Source organism: Eptesicus fuscus, chromosome 21 (assembly GCF_027574615.1).
Source record: "Eptesicus fuscus isolate TK198812 chromosome 21, DD_ASM_mEF_20220401, whole genome shotgun sequence".
Classification (NCBI taxonomy): domain Eukaryota; kingdom Metazoa; phylum Chordata; class Mammalia; order Chiroptera; family Vespertilionidae; genus Eptesicus; species Eptesicus fuscus.
Genome location: NC_072493.1, coordinates 35,553,393 through 35,574,860, shown reverse-complemented (window position 1 = coordinate 35,574,860; position 21,468 = coordinate 35,553,393). Strand labels below are relative to the sequence as shown.

The window sequence follows — 21,468 nt, the reverse complement described above, 5'->3', positions numbered from 1 at the left end:
CTGCCAGTCAACTCTGTGACAGCACAGGAACAGTGACCCCTATGAGGACCCCTATCTGGGAGAAAGCTGCCCCCAAGTTCTGCCCTGATGTCAGACAATCCAGTTCCTCCCCATATGTCCCTGGATCCCCCAAAGCCTCCTGCTCCTGGAGCTCAGAGGGATCGAGTCCTAGTAAGTTCATGCACCAGCCTTTAAAAGGAACACACGGGTGTCCAACAGCCTCCAATGTACTCAGCCTCAATCCCCGCTAGTTTTTCCAGCCCAAAGTTAGGGGACTTCTCTGAAACCCAGGGCTGGGGGTCTGGTGTAGGGTTGGGACCTCTTGTTCCTCATGTGTGGCCTCTGCAGAGATGATCTCCCTCCCGATTAAAAAGAAGCACATATGGGTGTCAGATCAGCCTGTTTTGCGCCTCCACCCCTCCTACCAGTTTCAATGTGCTTTCTTCTGTACTTCTCTAGTTGTGGGACTTCCATTCAGCCTGGCACCATCTTGGTTCTGGGGAACCACTTCTTTAAACTGAGGTTCATGTTTTCTTCATCTGGCAGGCTCAAGGATGGCCTCCATTGCCCTCTTCTGGCCAAACTATAAACTTACTTCAGGTTTCCAGAGCAAGAGGAAAGTACAAATTATGGATTGGAAGGAAATACTTGTCTGAAACCAAACCAGCCTAAAAACAGCAATCATAATAATTGTTTGTTGCTTTAGAGTATACTTTAAAAAGTATTCACAAGAATTATTTGATCTTTGTAACAATCCTGTGAAATAGGCAACACTGGCATTTTTATTTTACAAATGAGGAAAACAAGCCTATTGTCAGGACAGTAATGAGAGACTTCCTGGCAGAGGGGGCTTGTTAAAAGTAGGATTTATTCACAATCCTTTTGGAAAAAGTACAGGTTTGTTTTCATGAAGGCCAAAGATAAAGGAGTGCAGAAGAGGATGATGAACAGATGATTCATATGTAAGGGAGCTACTTGATTCCAACAGCCTGGGGAAAATGGCTGGATCCTTTCTCCAGCTGTGCTATGTGGGCTAACCCTTAGTCCTAGGCACCCAACATCTCAATTTCCTATCTCAGTAGTCAGACTTGAATGTTCGTAGAATCATCTAGGGAGCTTGTAACAGGTGAAGGTCCTTGAATCCCACCTCCAAGGTTCTGTTTCAGTAGGTTCAGAGCAGGACCTGGGGATCTGCATTTTAAGACATACCCTCTGCCTTTTGGAACTTTGGGAACTCCTAGTCCATGCAAAATGCTCTCTTAGCACACCACCAGCAGCAAAGAATTATTATTTGCCTGGGATGGTATTCCCTTTTAGCCCCTCTCTGCTTCCCTCACCCATAAATCCCACTGGGTTATGATAATTAAGATTCAATCCTCAACTCTTTGATGTACTCTCTCCAAACCTCAGTTTTCTTGTCTATAAAATGAAATAATACCTACCTTACTGGGCTTGAGTGAGGATTAGATGAGAAAATATGTCCTATATATAGTTCCTGTAAAAAGTGTGCAATAAACATGAGTTCATGGATCTTGCCTTCTGATTCCTAGCTCCTCAAAAAAGTATACTGGCTAAGCTTGCATGTTCTGGATTTCCACAGGTTTTTAAGGAATGGTCTTGAGCAGGACCAGGGATAATCAAGGTGATGTCTTCCCCCAGACTCATTCCCCTGTGGAAGGATTTTAAATACCTCATAAATGACACACTTAAAAACAAGGTAATGTATATGTAGGACATAAACGTTATTGGCTTAATAGTTATGAGCACTTCTGAGGAGCATAGATTCGTGGAAGCAGGCAGAGGAGACCATAAAGACAATTGTCACCTTAGGAGGAAGTGGACCATCAATTTCCAAATGAGTCTAGGGACCTTTTGGAAAGACACTTTTTTAAAATCCTCACCTGAGAGAGAAAGAGAGAGAGAGAGAGAGAGAGAGAGAGAGAGAGAGAGAGAGAGAAGCGATGTGAGAGAGAAACATCAATTGGTTGCCTTGTGTATGCACCCCAACTGGGGATCAAACCTGCAACCTAGTATGTGCTCTGTTGCTGTTAATCCTCCCCAAAGGTATTTTTTTCCATTGACTTTTTAGAAAGAGTGGAAAGGAGGGAGGAAGTGAGAGAGAAACCTTGATGTGAGAGAGACACATTAATTGGTTGCCTCCTGCACATACACCGAACAGGGCCCGGAATCCAACCCCTCAGTGCATGGGACAACACTCTTAACAACTGAGCCACAACACTCTTAACAACTGAGCCACACCAGCCAGGGCTTGCAAGAACATTTCGATAGTGGAAGGTGAACACTTCGGAGATTTGTCAGAGAAACTAGCCCTCTGGGAAAAGAGATTTTTCTAAAAAAGAAAGGAGCCCTAACTGTTTTGGCTCAGTGGTTGGGGTACCTACTCACGGACTGAAGGGTCTCGGGTTCTATTCTGGTAAAGGGCACATACAATTCAGTTCAATTTAGTTCAGGACGTGTGGGAGGCAACCAATCGATATGTTTCACTCACATCAATGTTTCTCTCTGTCTCCTTCCCTCCCTTCCTCCTTCCCTCCCTCCCACTCTCTCTAAAAATCAATGGAAAAAATATCCTCGGGTGAGGATTAACAACAAAATAATAATCCTATATAATAAAAGGATAATATGCAAATTGACCAAATGTGGAACTACCAGTTGCTAAGATGTGCACTGACCATCAGGGGGCAGACACTCAATGCAGGAGCTGTCCCCTGGTGGTCATTGCACCCCCACAGTGGGAGTACCACTCAGCCACAAGCCCTGAGCTGGGCTTATAGTTGGCAAGTGCAGCAGCAGTGGAGGGAGCCTCTTCCACCTCCACGGCAGTCAGATATCCCCCGAGGGCTCCCAGACTGCGAGAGGGCGCAAGCTGGGCTGAGGGATTCCCCCCAAATGCACAAATTTTGTGCACCGGGCTTCTAGTAATAAATAAAAGAGAAAGGAGAAAGTACTAGAGAAAACATTTGCTAAACTCAGTTTTGCTAAAGTTGACTGTGTATAAGAATCCCAATTTCATGTTGAATAGCACATGTTCTGTCACTGTGGGATAATATATTTTGTATATAACATCATACTGTCAAATTTAAAGGCCAGGTATGGTGTCCTAGAAATTTTATTTAGTGCACTTCTAAGCCTTAATAGCTTAAAGCTGCACTGCCTTTTGGGACACAGTTATATTGTATGTGGGTATATGGCAGTGCTCTTTCCTAATTAATGTGTTAAATGTTTCTTTCATGGCATATGTACCTTTTAGACAGAAGGGAGAATGTTAGAGGACAGGTATAGTTAACTTCATATTGAGAAGAACATCAGTTTCCCCTGTGCTCACACTATAAAATTTGCCCATATAGGCCCTATAGAGGTTGGTTCTCTCATGTTGGCGGTTTTGTTACATGCTTGTTAAGTGTAGGTGTCCACGAGTGATACGTTGTGCATGTGTGGGTGTAACACAAGTGATCTTTTTTTGAGGGTGTAGCATGACTTTTGGAACTGCTTCAATTGTAGTTTGAGTGAGAATATATTTAGTGCATTTGTGTCCTGCTCTCTTACTTTATTCCATGCCTCTCCCCAGCAAAATTTAGATGACTCAAAGAATGATGTAGTTGTGCTGAGTGACCGGTCTGAGATACTATTTAAAGAGTCTCGCCATCCTCAGAATATGCCACTTATATGCTATTACTTCATTGATGCCGACTTCTTTGCCTCTCTCTCATGGGTGACAAGCACAAAAGAAATACAGGTAAAACTGCCTACTCTTTCTTCTTTTTAGCCCATCCTTCAGGGGCCTTGCCCATATAAGCCCTCACCCAGTGACCTGGAGAGCATGCAATATTTTGCTCCCAGATATATGTCCTCATTATGGCTTAAATAAACTCTTATTTTTTAAAAAAGTGACTTGGATCCAGGAATTCTCCCTCATACTTTCTCAAATTACAGTCTTCACATTAAATAGATTTTATGGTTTCCCTAAAGTATGCCAAGGTCAAGGAAAGAATCCTATGCTTCCTGCTTCTACAACCACCATAACCAGGGGGTAAAATTACTTTAGAATCCTCTAATTTCTCCTTGGTATGAGAATAGGGGAAAACAGCTGAATATTCTGTCCTTTCCTTTTCTACTATAATTTCTAGGCACTTTCCATCTTATTCTCTTTTAGGCTGTAGTATGGATGAAGAGCAAAACTGAGGACATGGTCGAGAAGAGAACATTCTCCATGACTGAACGATTGCCGCCCATCCAGTGTTTGGTACACACAGGTTCCTTTCATATCCTTGTGGCCTACTGTGGTGACTTGCTTCTGCGGCTCTTTAGGGACCACTTTCGGTCATTCAAACCCCTGGGTATAGTGCCCTGCCGCTTTAACATCAACTGCCTCTGCTATGACCCAGAAACGAAGATGCTTCTGTCAGGTATCCTGGGGGCAGTGGTCACCTGGACCATTGAGCAAAGTGGCAGGGGCCTCCAAATCGCCCACATGGTTTCCATGCCTGGTGATGAACTTGTCCAGGACATCATATTGAATGGCCCCAGTGGCTCCCTCCTAGCCCTGTGTGAGACTGTGGTGAGGGTCCTTGAGCGCCAGGGCCAGAGTGAGCTAGTAGAAGTGAAGAGGTTCACTTCTACCACTAGTGGCTCATCTATCACCTGCTGCTTCACCTGTTTTGATCAGGGCTTTCTCTATGCTGGAAACTCGACTGGGTACATCCAGGTATGGAACCTCAGTCAAAGCTTCTCTTTCCACAGTTTCAAGGCCCATTCCTCATCAGTGATATGTATCTGCAGCCGGCCAGAAGCCCACACCCTGCTAACAGCTGGTAAGGAAGGTTTCATTAAGGAGTGGAATCTTACTTCTGGGAATCTGCTTCGGCAACTAGAACTTGGCGAGGAATTGTATCGACTCCAATTTATTGATAACATTACTTTCTTCTGCCAAACTGCCCATACTTTCTCCTTGCGCCGTCTGCCCTGCTTCTATAGCCTCTTCAATGTTTGTGGCTCTGCTCCAGAGCAGGTTCGTCGGGTCCGCTGTGGTAATAACTGGTTCCGGATTCTATGCACTACTGAGGATGGCTTGTTACGCTTTGTGTCCCCAATAACAGGGGATCTTCTGGTTCTCACCTGGCCCTTCTCAATCTTGGACCAGGCTGTGGATTGGGCCTATGACCCAGATAAAGAGGAGCTCTTCGTAGCAACAGGGGGCTCAGAGGTGCTGGTCTTTGACACAACCCGCTGCCCTTGCCCAGCCAAGTATCTTTTATGCACCTCACCAAATTCTCAGGACTCAGTACAATGTATGGCTTATGGGCATTTCCACCTCGGTCGGGGTCTAGAAGGACTAATGTTTTCTGGATACCAGAGTGGTATGATAAGAGTCCTTTCCCAGCACAGCTGTGCCCGAATAGAGAAATTCATGCATTTTGGGGCCGTATTGGCCCTCTCTACACTGCCTGGAGGGCTTTTAGGTGGCCGAGAAAACTCTTTGCTTTGTTCTTATGGAATGGATGACTATATACGCCTATCAGAAGCTGTGCTTAATGGGACCAGAGTACATCTGCGTCCTCTAGCTAGCATTCTCAGCAGCTGTCACCTAAAACACCTGATACTCTTGCCAAAGTCTGTGGGTGCCATCACAGAAACTAACTGCCTGCGTCTCTGGAAATTCCATGACTTTCTGCCCTCTGAGACACAGGCAAAGTTTATAGAGACGTTGCCTCTGCACCAGTATGCAATTACGTCCTTTGATGTATGCCTGACCTTGAATCTTTTTGTCACAGGTAGCATTGATGGCTCTGTCCGAATATGGAACTTTCACGGTAGACTTGTAGCCATGCTGGACTCATCATTGCATTTTGGTCCACTCTGCTTTGCAAATGACCGGGGTGACCTGCTTGTGACTTTCAACCAGAGTCTTTATCTGGTATCCTGTTTAAAACTACTTCCTCCAACCCTGTTGGCTCGCCTTTCCTTTATGAGCATCCCAGATGATGTGCTAGAAATCCCTAAGCCTTTCATACCAAGCTTCTTCTTCTCCTTTGAGACCATGTTTGTGCCCAAATATATCTACCTTGGACAAGGGCAACAAGTATTAGTGGGTCTGGAGAAACTTGTCAATAAGCGGGCCATTGCCTTTGACCATACTGTGCCACATGTCATAGAAGACGATGAGCAAGGAAGCTCCATACTACTGTCTACCCCAAGACCAGGTTTCTTGAATAAGGAGGACACTGCTATACGCTTGAAGAAACCTTATTCCCGTTATGTGGTTCCTCCCCAACTACAGTTGACTGCCTGGGATGGACTCAACCCTTATCAGATACTGAAATGCTATTTTGGTTATGGCCGGAAATGGCCCTTTGCTCCTGATTGCTATATCCCTAACTCAGTGATTCGTGCCCGTCTTTGGCCAGAGGGCAGCCCAATATACCTACAGTGCAACCTGCATTCACCCATACGGAAGTTGGAATGGGACAAATCTCAACAATTCTTCTGGCACAGTAAGGTAAGACCTATACATGATGTAAAAGAACAACCACAGGAAAAGGAAGATGAAGACTTCCTAAAAAGGAGAATGTCCAAGGATATAACTTATAGTGTCTTTACAGACACAACAAACCGTAGTTGGCTGGGAAAAAAGATGAATGAAGTAGCTATTAATAGCTTGATTGAGACAATCCTCAACATTATGATTTATGCTCCTCCTCCATTGAAGTACCAATACTGTGTTAGTGCACTAGGGCAAATCTTTGCTTCTTACCAAGTGTCTCCACCCCTGCGCTCTGAAACAGCCCATCGTCTGCTAGATGATACAACCAATTCTAATCCACTGATCCGAGAGCTAGCCTGGGAAGGGCTGAATCGTCTAGGAGTTATCACTCATCTCTTTGCCATGGCTCTGGCCCAAGGGTTAATGGACAAGGACCAAAGAGTGAGGAATAAGGCACTGAACCTCATGGCTGACACTGGAATTCACTCTAAGACTTCACTCTTAAACTTGATCCAGAATCGAGATACTTTCCAGGGGATGCAGTAAGTTCTTTGTGCCTTCCTCAATTCTTTACTAGCTTCTAATTTTCTTCTCTCCTTTCCCAGTTACCCCCTTTCATTCTCTCACTAGTTCTTCATCCCTGTTCCTTGGCTTTTCCTGTTCTTTTTCCTTGTTCACAATCTTTCCCCATTCCTAGACTATTTTGACAACCCTCTGACTCTTCAGTCCTTTTTCCATTTCTTCTCCTATTCCTGCAGCCTCCATACAGATCACTCCATTAATTGACATTTATCTTCCTAGACATTTCCTTTCTTCTTGACCATCCTTTAACTTTACATAACACTGTCTCTGTTGTCCACTTTGCTAAACCCCCTGCTTGTTCCACATTAGTTCTTTTTCATTTTCTCTTGCCCCTAATTCAGCATGCTCCTTCTCTTTTAATTTTCACAGGCAGGAAATGATTGGTGAAGAAAGCCTGGACAATCTGCTGGGGATGCGTGCCACAGATCTCCAAATTCTTCATACTCAAGTGGAGCAGCGATTAAATGAAAACCTGACCTTGTCACATGGAGATGAAAAGCCTTCTTTTTCTTTAGATGTCTCAAGGAGTCCTAAAACAATATCCGTTCTCGATGAAACTGATGTAATTCCAGATGACTCTGAAGTTGTCATCAAGCCCAGCAAAGGCCACAGACGGGGCCGGGCAGGGGGAAGAAAGCATGGTATGTATGGGGTGATCCAGTTCATGCCTCAGAGTCCCCAAGAGACAATGTAGTTTAGGGTTAAAGTGGGTCAAGAGGTATCAGATAGGACTAGAGATAAGTGGAAAGATCTTTTCACAGAGAACCTTCCTAGAAAGAATCCACCCAAACTCAGGAAGACTCCAAGGCCTGGGTGGGAACACTGGCCTCAGCCCCCTCTATTGCTATTTCTTTTATAGTAGTCCTCTAGCTCATACTAGATATTGGAAAATATTTTATTTAAGCCTCCCATACTTTCTTATCTATATCTCCTGATTTTCTCTGCAGCCCAAAAGAAGTTGAAAGAGACTGGCACAGAGCCAAGTCCCTTAGAAGGTGAAAGTGATCAGAGTAAAGTTGAGATGGAGGATACAGCCATCAGTTCTCCAATCTATAGTTTACTAAAAATTTCTAAAGATGCTGAACAACAGCCTTCAGAGAAAGATGTCTCAAAGGATATTGCAATGACCACGAGGATGCTAAGGAAAATACAAGACAAAAGAGGCAAGAAAAAGAGGCACAAAAAAAAGACAAAGCAAGATGAAGTTATAATTGAGGAACCTCTGTCTGATGTAAAGGAAGAACCAGTTGCGAAGAAGGTGCAAGACATAAGGCGGGGTGCCTTTGGAGCTCCTGGACACAGGGCTATCCCTGGAGATGGCTCATCCTGGAGAGATGACCTATGTCGTCTTATGACACTGAGGATATCTGGTTCCCAAACAACAATGTTAGAATCTCTAAACACTGAGTTAGTAACCATGGCTCAGAAGGTGCTGGCAGATAAGCGCCCCAGCTGGGAGCTCTTTGAGAAGATCTGTCCCCTGCTGAAGAAAGAAAGTGAAGTTCTGCTTGAGGACCTTGACTGGGATGTAGCTTGGCCAGAGGAGAAACCAATTTTTATTCATGAAGGAGCAATTAGAGAGGACATGGTGAGCGTAGACACTAAAGAAATACCAGAGGGGCAGGGTCAAGTACAAAAGGAAGCAAGGGATATACAGGAATTACAGGAAATCCAGGTGATTCCCAAAAAGGGGAAGAAAAAGAAAGTTATTTTTTTAGAACCAGGTGACTTAACTAAGGGGAAACTAATACTGAAACAAGAAGATAAGAAATCCTCTAAGAAGCCCTCTGTGCAAAAGAGGAAAGTAGTCCAGAAGGAAATAAAAGTGGATAAAAAAGAGGAGAGAATGACCATAAGAGAGAGGGATGTGAGTCTGGAAGAGGGAGAAATGGCCAAACTAGAGGAGAAAGTGGTTGAGCAAGAAGTAAGAGCAGTTACAGATGAGAAGAAGCTGTCTTTGCAGGATTGGAAAAAATCCTGGGATGAGTGGAAACAGGCTCATGGTGATACAAGGATATCCTGGGATGAGTGGAAGAAAGCTTGGGAAAGGGAGACTCTTGAGGAAGAGGAGAAACCACAAGAGGACAAAGAGAAGCTACCTCTAGATGAGGAAAAGCTGGCTGGGGAAAAGAAGCTGGGATGGGATGAGGAGGCACATGTCTGGGAAACTATGTCAGACAGGTCCAGGGAGCAAAAGTTCAAGGATGAAGAGGAATTGACCCTGGAGATAGAATTGTCTCAAGAGTGGGAAAAAGAAGCAGAGGAAGGAGAAGGAGAAGAAGAAGGAGAAGGAGAAGAAGAAGGAGAAGGAGAAAGAGGAGAAGAAGAAGAAGAACTGTTGACAGAAGAGCAGAGACAGATACAGGAAGAATATAAACAGGCCCAGGCTGAGAGGGAACGAACCCAAGCTGAAAGAAAACGAGCCCAAGAAGAGAGGAAGCTGGCACAAGAAGAAGAGAAACTGGCACAAGAAGAGGGAAAACTAGCTCAGGAAGAGAGAAAACTGGCCAGAGATCACGGGAAACTGATTCAGAGAGACAGGAAAATGGCCCAGGCAGAGAGGAAGTTTGTCCAGAAAGAGGAAAAACTGGCCCAAAGAGCAGTGCTGCTAAGCCAGGGAGCAGAGAAATTGGCCCAGAATAGGACAAAACTGGCCAAAAAATTTGAAAAACTGGCTGGCAAAGAAGAGAAAATAGCAAAGAAAGGAGGGAAGCTAGCTGAGGTTAAAACTATATTGGTCCCGAAAATGGAGGAAGTGGTCCAGAAGGAGCAAGATATTGCATGGCAGGAAAAGGAACTAGCCCAAGAATTGGAGGAGTTGACATGGGAAGAGGAGGAAATGGCTTGGAAAGAAGAGCAACTAAATCAGGAAGTGGAGGAATTAGCTAAGGAAGAGGAGAGAGTGGCTCAGGAGGAGAAGACACTGGCCTGGAAAGAGGATAAACTGGCTATGGAAGAGAAAAAACTGGTCCAGGAAGAAGAGCTGCTGATCCAGGAAGAGAATAAACTGGCTGAGGACAAAGAATTTCTGCCTGAGGAAGAAGAAAGGCTTGCCCAGAAAAGGGAGCAGTTGATGGAGAATAAGGAAAAACTGGCCCAGGAAAGGGAAATTTTGATCCAGAACAAAGTGGACCTTGCAAACAAGAAGAAAATACTAGCCCAGAGGAAGAAGACTCTGGATCAGGAGAAGAAGGAGCTGGGTCAGGAGAAGGTAAAATTGATTCATAGGAAAGAGAACTGGCACCAGCTTGAAGAAAACCTTTCCCAGAACAAAAATAAACTACTGCAAGTAAAGGAGAAACTGGACACATACAAGGAAAAATTATTTCAGGTAGAGGAGACACTGGTGAAGGAAAAGGAGGAAATTTTCCAGAAGAGGGAGAAACTGGCTGATGTAGAGAAAAAACTGGCCCATGTAGAGGAAAACCTAGCTGAGAAACAGCATAAGCTAGCCCAGGACAAAATGAAATTCACTATGGAGAAGAGGGCAGTACTTCAAAAACTGAACCTGCTCAGTAAAGAAGATGATATTACTAAGAAAGAAAAGACATTGGGCATGGAAATGAAGAAACTGACCGAGGAAAAGGTGAGACTGGCTGAAGAAAAGGAAACTGTCTTAAAGGGAGAGATTCAAGAAACCTCAACACAGAGGAAACTGAATAAGAATGAACTAGAACTACTTAAAAGGAAATTGTCACTAGAGGAGAAGATACTGACATATGAAAATAGGATATTGGCCACAAAACAAAGTGACATTGCCAAAGAAAAATTAGAATTTGCCAGAGGAGAAAGAGTTTATGCTCAGGAAGAAAGGAAGCTAACCAAAGTAATAACGAAGCTGACTAAAGGAAACATTTTCAAGAAACTAGCAAAAATTAGCAAAACAATCTTAAGTGTATTTCAAAACCTTATCAAAAAAGAAAGGATACTAACCCAGGAAGAAACACAGATGACACAGATAACAAGGTCATTCTTGGATCAGGAAAGAATTTTGAGCAAAGAACAAAAAAAACTTGATGCCAGAAAGTTGGATATTTCTGAGGAACAATCAGAGATGACCAAAGATGAGGAGAAACTGGCTAGGAAACAGAGAAAACTGGCCAAGGAAATGAGAAGAATGATAAAGAAAGAGCAACAAATAACTGAGGAGGAAACCAGACTGTCCAGGCAACAGAAACATATCATGAAGGGAGAAGAGGAGTTGGGAACAACAGAGGAAGAAGAAGAAATGACATTTCTTAAACAAAAGCAAAGTAAGAAAAAAGCACTAAAGAGAGTTGAAATGCCACAGGAAAAATTTCCCAGTCAGGGGGATGAGGTAGAAAGTGAAGAGAGCTTTTCTGGAAAAATGGAAAGCCTGTTAGATGAAGTAGAGCGAGAGAGTTTGTCTGAGGAGGAGGAGGAAGAGGAGAAGGAAGAGGATAAAGAAAGGGAGGAGGAAGAAGAAGTGGAAGAAGAGGAGGAAGAAGAGGAGGAAGAGGAAGAAGAGGAGGAGGAAGAGGAGGAGGAGGAAGAAGAGGGAGAGGAAGTGGAGGAAGAGAAGAAGATGGAAGACAAAAAAGTGGAGGAAGAGGAGGAGAAGAAGACAAAGAAAAAGAAGAAGAAGGCAGCAGCAGTGGCAGCAGAGAAGGAGAAGAAAAAAGTGTTTGAGAAGGATAAAAGCATGATTAAGGAAGAACTAGAAAGTTTGAGAGAGAAAGAAGAGGAGGAAGAGGTGCGAAGTTCATTGGAAGAAGACATAGACAAGGAAAAAGAGATCTTTAAAAAAGAAAAATTATTTAAGTCACAAGAAAAAAGAGAAAAGGATCTAGAAAGAAGAGAAACAGTTCCTTCTATTAGAAAAAGAACCCCTGAGGTCAAAGGCAGGGATATAAACCTGGAAATTCCGAAGATCCCTTCCAAGAAACTGATCTCAATAGCTCTGGGGAGGGAAAAGACTATCCCAGTGCCAGGGTCTAAGAAACAAATATCCTGGATAGATAAGGATGCAGTATTTAAGACACCCAGGATATTCCCAGAGACAAATTTTATGGATAAGCAACGCGAGCTATTGAAGAAATATCAGCCCATTCCTCTACAAGTTTTGGATACAGTTTTGGAGTCCCGAGAACCAGATTTCAAGACCCCATATTTATCCCATATATTGAGGAAGAGCGAAAAAGAACAGAAACTTCAAGGCAAACCACTAGGGGATAGGTGGCAGTGGCTTTCGAAGCGTCATCCATCTCTGATGGGACAAACTAAGGTACAATTACCTGTGCCCCAAATCCCAGCTGAGGAAATATCTGCAGATGTAAGCCTCTCAGATAAAGAGTGGGTCCACCATGTCCTAGAACAGATAGAGGCAGGAAAACAGCTTTCCAGAGAGAGTTTCCACAGATTGTGTCAGCTTGTCAAAGACCTTATTTCAAAGGGAACCTTAGAGTGGATGCATCTAGCCAAACTTGAAGCTATCATTTACCGTCACAGGCAGGTTCTGGAATCACAAAGCACATGTATCTCAAAACCCAGTAAGAAGATCGTGGGTCCTAAATACTTGGAAGTGATCCCTCCTATAAAAAGAAAGGAAAAGGAAAGCCATCTAAAACCTTTGGCTTTTTCCTCATTAGCTAACAAAAGGATTCCAGAGGCTATAAATTGGCAACTTCTATCAGAGCCTTATAGGAGTGCACGGGCAGAGCAGATATTCAGTGCCCTTAAGGAGATGGAGAGGCAACATGTTTATCCTGCTACAAGAGACATTGTCATAGGTGCCCATGCCTCTGTAGAAAAACAAACGCTAGCACTGACGTTTCAAAAGGACTTATGGGCTTTTAAGGATAAAGGCAGGTTTCCCAGATTGCCCAAGATGGAGAAGACAACACAGCCCAGCTCTAAAAAACAGGAAGAAGTGCCTCTATGGGATACATTTGTGGCACTCTACCATGTTTTACGGATGTTGCAGGAGCAATATGCAGAAGACAGTGCTGGTTGGACAGAACAGTTCTACCACCTCATGGATCTGTACCAATTTAAGTCCCCCGGAATCCAGAGATTGCTGCAAGAGCTGCTACTGAGAGAGGAACCCCAATCCCATAAGATCATCTACAAAGAGGCCCAAAAGGCCATGGAGCTGGTTCCCGGGGAGCGATTGTTCTACCACCTGTTTTGTGGTCGCTCTCACATTCCTAGAGGTCCTCTGGAGTTCCAGGAGGTGGTGTCTCTCTCAGGACAGAACAACGTGCATACCATGCTTCCAATGGGCATTGCCCATTATGGCATCTTAGAACTTGCCTGGAAGAGCCTGCCCCAAGCTGATATTCACCTTACCAATGAATTGTCCCACATTGTGCCTCCTACCCCCTAATTTAGGACTGACTGGACATCAGGACTTTTCATTCCCACCTGGAGAAAGGTCTTGCCACCAGATCTAGACCTTTATTCCTAAGGCCCATACAGAGGTAGGGCCAGGCCAAAGCCCTTTCCCTACCCAGCTCCAGGAGCCAGCTTCTATATGTGGAATAAAGATCAAGTTCTCATATCCAACAAGCTCTGTGATATGTCCCTTTTCTTCAAATGTTGCTTCTCCAGAAATGTAGCCATGGATACCAGATACATACTCCAAAGAGTCGAGAAAACTTACCAGAAGCCCTGGCCAGTGGGTCAGTTGGTTGGGCATTGTCCCATTCACTGAAAGGTCAACAGTTTGATTTTTAGTTAGGGCCCATGCCCAGATTTCAGGCTCCATCCCCAGTAGGGGGCATGCAGGAGGAAGCGGATCTATGTTTTCTCTTTCCCTCTCCCTTCCTCTCTAAAATCAATAATAATTTTAAAAAAAATATATAATAAAAAAACACACAGAATCAAGTGGTGCTCACCCTCTGGAGGCCTTCAGACAGAAGAATCTGTCCTTGTCCTCTTCCTTCTTGTCTCCCATCATCCTCTCCTAAAGACTATATAGGAAGGAAAGCACCTGGCACAAAAATGAATGTATATTTTACATTAATATGAGGCATTGATATAGTAGAAAAAATTGATTTTTGAATCAGAAAACCCAGCATTTTCCCCCTTAGTTTTGGGGGTTACACAGTGGAGGCAGGTTCTACTTCCCTTATCATAGCATGCTGATGACTTGAATCCAAAACAGCAGGTGTGTTAGATGTTGAGGAGACCCTCAGAGTAAAGGAAAGAGCTTCAACAAGTTCTAGCTAGTACTTCATTACTGGATGTCACTAAGGAAAAGGCCATTTGAGATTAAAGCAGAAAGAAAGGAGGGAAGCCTGTGTCTTTCATTTCCTTTTCTAATACCTGGACATAGGATTTGGGGAAGATGCTAGAATTTGGAAGATTAAGTGAAAGTTCAAGTAGCTCCCTCTCCTTGCCCTGTTGCCTAGGGACTTATAATCCTTTCCTCTAGCAATTAAGGAGACAAGAGTTAAGGCAGTGGTCGGCAAACTCATTAGTCAACAGAGCCAAATATCAACAGTACAACGATTGAATTTTCTTTTGAGAGCCAAATTTTTTAAACTTAAACTCCTTCTAACGCCACTTCTTCAAAATAGACTCGCCCAGGCCATGCTATTTTGTGGAAGAGCCGCACTCAAGGGGCCAAAGAGCCGCATGTGGCTCGAGAGCCACAGTTTGCCAACCACGGAGTTAAGGTAAAGGGCTAGTAAAGTGGAGGAAGTTGTCACTGCCAGTAATCATGTTACTTTCCTGATCTTCTCTCCCCACTATGGAGATTTTAGAACTGCCTCTTTCCAGTGAAGCTGAATCTTCCAATAGCTTCTAGCAAGTAGCCCACCTGTGCCATTTGCTACTTCCATTTCATCTCTCTTCTTACTTTACTTCTTCCACCTGAGTTTGATTTTGTGGTGAAAGAGAACATTCTGAGAAGTTGGGTTCACCTTGGAGGCCAAGGGTAATGACAGCTCTACGTATATAGTTGGGCTCTTCCATCCCAGACTATGTATTATGCTACATGGAGTATATGAGAGCTATGAACATGGGGCAGGGAGCCTTAAAAGGAATGACTGACCTAACAGCTGGACAAGGCAGCAAAAGTAAGCATGGTCCAGCTGGCTCTGTATTCTCAACCTGAATTATTTCTCCTTTTTGGCCTCTGTTTATTGTCTGTGTCAAAAAGAGAACAGTGCACAAATTACAAATGTCAGGCATGAAACAGGGCATATCACTACAGGCCCTACAGACATTAAAAGGATAAAGACTATGAAGAACAACTCTATGTCCACAAATGTGACAACATAGATCAGATGGATTAATTCACTGAAAGACCAGGAAAGGGAATAGCAATACCTATTGCTATTCCCTTTCCTGGTCTTTTGCAGTGGGTCCTTTGTAAAAAATTAAATTAGTGAACCCTGGCTAAGTGATTAGAGTGCCAGTCCACCCACCAAAGGGTCATGGGTTCAATTCCCAGCCAAGGGCATGCACCTGGGTTGCAGGTTCGATCCCCAGCCCCGGTCAGGGCACATGTGGAAGTAATCAATTGATGTGTGCCTCTCACATCTCTCTCTCTCTCTCTCAATCTCTCTCTCTCCTTCCTCCCATTCTCTCTAAAAACCAATGGAAAATATATTCTTAGATGAGGATTATAAAAAAAACAAAAACCCCACAGTGACAAAACAGTCTATTGTGGTTCTAGAGTCAGGAAGTCTAAGAAAGGCTCTTCAGAGTACTCAAAACCTGAGTACTGGCTGTGACAGCCTAGAAATCCCCATCTTTGTCAAAATGGCAGTGAGCAGGATTTGTTTGTATTTTTTTTATTATGAAAAATTTCAATCACAGAAGTTCAAGTGTATTATAATGAATCCCCAGATCACATCACCTAGATTTAAGTATAAACATCTTGCAAAAATTGCTTCATTTTTTCCTTTGATTAAATATTTTTAAAGATCCCAGATATCATCTTTCAACCCTAAATACTCTGATACTCTAAAAAAATAATAATTTCTTACATGATATCATCTAATACTCTATGCACATTTTCCTGGTTTTCACCCCAAATGTCCTTTTACACTTAGTTTGAATCAGAATTCAAACAAAGTCTAAATCTTGATTGTTATACTTCCTAAGACATATTAAACATTTATATTCCCCTCTCCCCAGTTTTTTCCCACCATTAATTTGTTGAAGACTGATTCTCCATATTTTGTTTTTTCTGTTAGAATTTTGCAGTCTGAGGTATGGATGTGCTTCAAGGGACCATGAAGCTTCTGAAATTAGATGAAAAAGAATTGTGTTAAGTATCCTTAACCCCCTCTGGGAAAAAGTCTGCAGCTTTCATGAGGTTCTTGAGGAAGTCCTTAACACAAACATGTTAAATCACCACTTAAGGAGAGCACAAAAACATTTATCTGGGCTTTAGCTCAGATATTGCCAGTAGATGAATGATCTTCAACCAGTAACTTCTCACTGGGCTCTAGATTTCTAATTTTTGAAAGGATGGTTATACTTCAGACCTCTCTAGAATATGAGAAATGGTTCCAGCCCCCCATCCTTCTCTCAGAATGTGAGATCTGGGTAATATATGAGACTTTCCCTACTGGGCCACGCCAGCACAGCCAAGGGTTCAGCTAGCCTGAGTGGAGGCGACGAAGGATGGAGAAATGATAGACAAAATGAAAAAGCTGGGTCTAGGTCAGTGATGGGCAACCTTTTGAGCTTGGTGTGTCAAACTTCGCCAAAAAACTGAGCATAACTCGGGTAGTGTGTCACTTTGAGGAAAAAACATTATTTCGCAAATGTTTCATCCTCAAGAGCAGCAAATGTTTCATCCTCAGCATGCAGCCGCCTCAGCGGCCACGTGTCATCAGAAATGGCTACACGTGTCAGTGCTGACACGCGTGTCATAGGTTCGCCATCACTGGTCTAGGTGGATCTTCTGTGCCTGGCTGAGGCCACAGAATAGATCCAGACTGCAAAGCTGATGCTTTATTTATAATCAGGGACAAACAAGGTAATCTACAATATTGTTGTAAGTTTCACTTGTTTTGGCAGCACTTGCTGTCCCTCCCACAGCCCACTAGCTACCCAGGAAAGATCTAGGGTGCAGTCACAAGATCAAGCTTAATTATGCTTAGAGGACTGTGCCCTTCCAAGCTTGGGACTTGTTTGTGACTTTGCCAGCAGGTCTGTCCTAGGCTTAACCCTATAAGCGCTTCCTACACCCTACTGTACACAGCTACCAACTGCTTTGAATCAGGAAATAGGTAATAGGGAGTTGACCTTGGGTAAGACCTCAAGGGAGAAGGATCTTACATTTCTTGGGAGCATATTACATGCACCAACTAAGGTAAGTGATAAAGACACTAGATTGAGATTGGGAAATGACCCTGACAGCACACAGAAACTCCTAGATGGCTTGGATCTGAGAACTGAACCTGAGCACTCAAATGTTTAGAACAGGGAGACATAAAGGTGGTTGTAGTGATGCAGCTACAGTCAAGTAACACTAAAGATTGCCAGAAACCACTAGAAGCTAGTAGAGAAGCATGGGAAAGTTCTCTCTCAGAGCCTCCAGAAGAACCAACCCTGCTGTTACCATGATTTTGGACTTTTGGCATCCTGAGCTGTGAACGAATAAATTTCTGTTGTTTTAAGCCCCCCGGTTTGTGATAGTTTATTATGATAGCTCCAGGAGGCACTAAGTGTGCTCATTGCTACTGAACTGACTTTGCTCTGTGGCCCTTTCCGCAGTCACAGCTAGGACATATATGTATGTATATATACAGATAGACACACAAACATATATGCATATATATGTATACACATAAACACACTTATATGCATACATATACATACTTTAGAGATCATGCATTCATACCAATACCTCTAATTTCAATCTATCCCCGTAGGAGTCATTGTTGCCTGCCCCTATTTCATATTTGTATGTCCTTTCTTCCATAGTGAGTACCCTGTCTCCCAATACCATAAACACACTTTCTTCTTTACTCAAGTCTATGATACATTTAAAATAGCTTCAGAATCACTTTGCCCATACCAATATAACATACAAATTTATTAAAAAGAGTTCAGGATTTGTTTGCAATTTTCCCCCCATATATACCTCCAACCCTGCCAAGATTGAGCATATTTGTCAAATACTGTACACATAAGGTACTTGGATTAGTTCATCCTTCCATTCTTTAGGGTTATGTTATTCATTTAAAAAACAATTAGTTTCATTTCTGTCACTTTCCTTTCAGTTATAGAATTCCCTGCTTCTAATTCTTAATTTATTTTTGCTTAAATATGTATAATGTTATCATGCTTTCAAAAGTCAACAGTACACTAAAAGTATACTCAGAGAAATATCATTCCCTCCCATATTCCATCTCTCCCATTTTGCTCAACATACTCTTATAGGTAGTCAGCTTCAATGTTTTCTGGTTTGTTTTTCCTGTTACTTTCTGTATCAGGAAAAGAAAGCATATCAGGGGAGGATTCTAGAATGACAGCAGAGTAGAAGCACCAGGCATCTGTTTCACTACCTTGACAATTGAATTGGCTGAATCTGTCTGATGTAACTATGTTGGAACTTTGAGTCTATAGAAAGCTTGCAACTTCCAGAGGAGGGCTTGGATGGTAAATTATAGTTAATTTTGATCAATTTCGGCTCTTAGCACAGTAGCAGCTACCCATCCCCCATTCTCAATCCAGGGGTAGATAGCTGTGCATATGTCCCCAGAGCAGCTTATACACAGTTTAAAGGAGCCAGGATAGGTATAAAGGACTCTGATTTCCAAATATTAGATATCTGTGCTCTCATTGCCAACTATTGTGTCTGAGCACAGAGGTGTAGATGAAAAGATGGACAACTATTAAACAACATACCTCCTCCATAGTTTCAATCCCGTTCCCCTCTGGTTGAAGTTTCTTCCAGGGGCTTTAAAGGGCTGATGCCCTTTGTTTCCCACCACCACTCTGTTTTTGGAATGAGGTGCTAAACAGTATCCCATTAAAAACCAGCTTCAGAGTCTGAAGATGGCGACCAGCAGGAAGGAAGGGAGGGAGAGGGTGAGGGAGTGATAGAGGAGTGTGTAGACGTGTGTGGTGTGCATGTGTATGAGCTAGAGACAGTCAGATTCTGTAGGTCTTCCAAGGGACTGCCAAACAGGGCTGTCTTACACGGTGGAGCCCCGCTGCCACCACGGACACTCCGGAGGTGGCCAGAGCAGGCACAGAGACCACGCCATCTTGAAAAACAGAGCTGCTTGAGACTAGGATCCTGGCCTCAGCACCAACCAGTCTAGTCTCAGATGCAAACCGGGACCCTGCAGCCACTGGGGACAGAGACCCAGGACCACAGCTGCAGACCCACAGACACCAAGAATCCAGACATCCCAGCCACAGATTTCTGTGAATCACAGAGCCCATCCTCCTCCCCACAGACTCATGGCCGTGCCATAGGAACTGCTAGACCCGCCATTCACATGGGCCACAGTGCAGCTACAGGAATTTGAGCCTGGGCGAGCGTGGACACTGGGAATCTGTCCCCAGCAATGCAATTGGGCAACCAAACCGCATGCCCACGCAGGGCATCAGTGCCACCTGACTTCAATTCTGGGCAAGCGCACACGGAAGTCTGTTTTCTGCAGTGCAGGAGTGGACTTCCTGTTGACACAGTGCTACTGTGCAACCGGTCCCCCAAACTGACTGGGACCCTGATTCTCCGGGCGGATGAGAGGCAACACTGAGCATCAGTGACTTGACTCTCTTTCTCATCTCATGTGCCTGGGAACCCTGATTCCCAGTGCATTCACACTAAGAGCCAGTGACTCCAAATATTGGTGCATGCGCACACAGGGACCCTGATTCTTGGCTCAAGGCTGCACCAAGCAACAGAGACTCTGATACTTGATTCTTGGTGTGGGCACAGGGGAATTCTGAATCCTGGAACATGCTAAAGGACTATGTTTTTTGGCACATGCCAGTGGAATCTCTGTTTCAGTGTGGTTCAGGCGGGGCCCTGATTCCAGGTGCGCATATGAGTCCACACCGAGTGCCGGAGACTCTGATCATGGGAGAGCGTGGCTCCCACAAACCCATGGCAGCCACACGTCTTGGTGTCAAAGCTCTTCAGTGACACTCGGGTGGTGTGAAGCTCCCATTTCACACACCCCAGGCCCACTCAACTCAACATTTGAACCTTCTGATGATAGAATTGGGAGAAAACATAATCCCTAGAGGAAAGAAAATGAGGAGTCGCCAAGAAAGAAAGTTAGTGAAATGGAAGCATGCAACATGACAGAAAAAGAATTCAGAGTAATGGTCGTACAGATTATACACCGGGTGGATGAGAAAATCAAGAACCTATGCAAAAATCAGGAAGAGAGAGAAACCAAGATGGCGGCATAGGTAAACACCTAAACTTGCTGCCTTGTACAACCACTTCAAAACTACAACTAAAAGACAAAAAGGACATCATCCAGAACCACAGGAAGGCTGGCTAAGTGGAAATTCTACAACTAGAAGGAAAAAGCACACTGAGACTCAGAGGAGCTGCAGAAGTAAAGTGCAGAGGTACAGAGGCACGCATGCGTGGAAAGGGCTGGCAACTGAGTACTCAGCTGGGGAGAAGGGTTTGACCTGGAATTCAGGAAATCGAATGCTGGACTCTGCTAAAATTCACTCTTCTTATGTATAAACTTATATCATTTAATTAGTCGATGGCCTTTCAACCTTTCCCAACAATGTCACCCTAATAGTAAAAAATAATGGATGCCTATTTTGGGGGGCAGTGGCAGAGGAAAAAACAGTTACTCTATGACTGGCTTTGAAATAAACTTTCTTTTAAAAAAAATGTTAGTTTTGTAGTCTTCCCCATAATACATGTATTTGCTCTGATAAAATATAATTTATTTGCCAGATAAATTGGTAACTTTTTCCAGATCATCAAATTAGTGTTCAAGGAATAAATAACTTGACCATCCATTGTTTTGTTTTTTTTTCACAGTCACACAATGCTCTTTTTCTGGTCGAACTCCTACAGACACTGAAACACAGGCACAAGAAAAGCACATTTTACGTTAAAAAAAACACACACACACAAACCAAAACCAGTCAGTCACGCAACCACACTCAATTATGGACACAAAACAAAGAAGGCACAATGGCAGAGGTCCCTGCTCTGTCAGGCAATCCCACCGTTATGAAAAATGCCAATGCCATGTGTCTTCAAGTACGGATCACCCCACACCCAACAGCACGTACAATCACCCACGGGGAGACATCCACCCGGCCGCCGAGGGACACTCCGCGTTGTTTCACGCACATCACACTCCTAAGGGCCAGGCGAGACACCCAAAGGGTCTCTTGCTAGTCCGAGGCTCGGGCAGGTCGCCGCCCCGCCCCAGCTTCTCTCCTGCCCTGGACCCGCCCCG

General features: G+C 43.8%; 1 protein-coding gene across 1 annotated transcript; it reads left to right on the top strand.

The window, feature by feature from the left end:
- Window positions 1-1,385: 1,385 nt before the first annotated feature.
- WDR87 (WD repeat domain 87) lies at window positions 1,386-13,606 on the top strand. Its single transcript, XM_054710124.1, has 5 exons — window positions 1,386-1,717; window positions 3,590-3,757; window positions 4,175-7,044; window positions 7,454-7,725; window positions 8,032-13,606. The coding sequence occupies exons 1-5, from the start codon at window positions 1,646-1,648 to the stop codon at window positions 13,428-13,430; spliced, it is 8,781 nt and encodes a 2,926-aa protein (XP_054566099.1). The 5' UTR covers window positions 1,386-1,645; the 3' UTR covers window positions 13,431-13,606.
- Window positions 13,607-21,468: the final 7,862 nt, after the last annotated feature.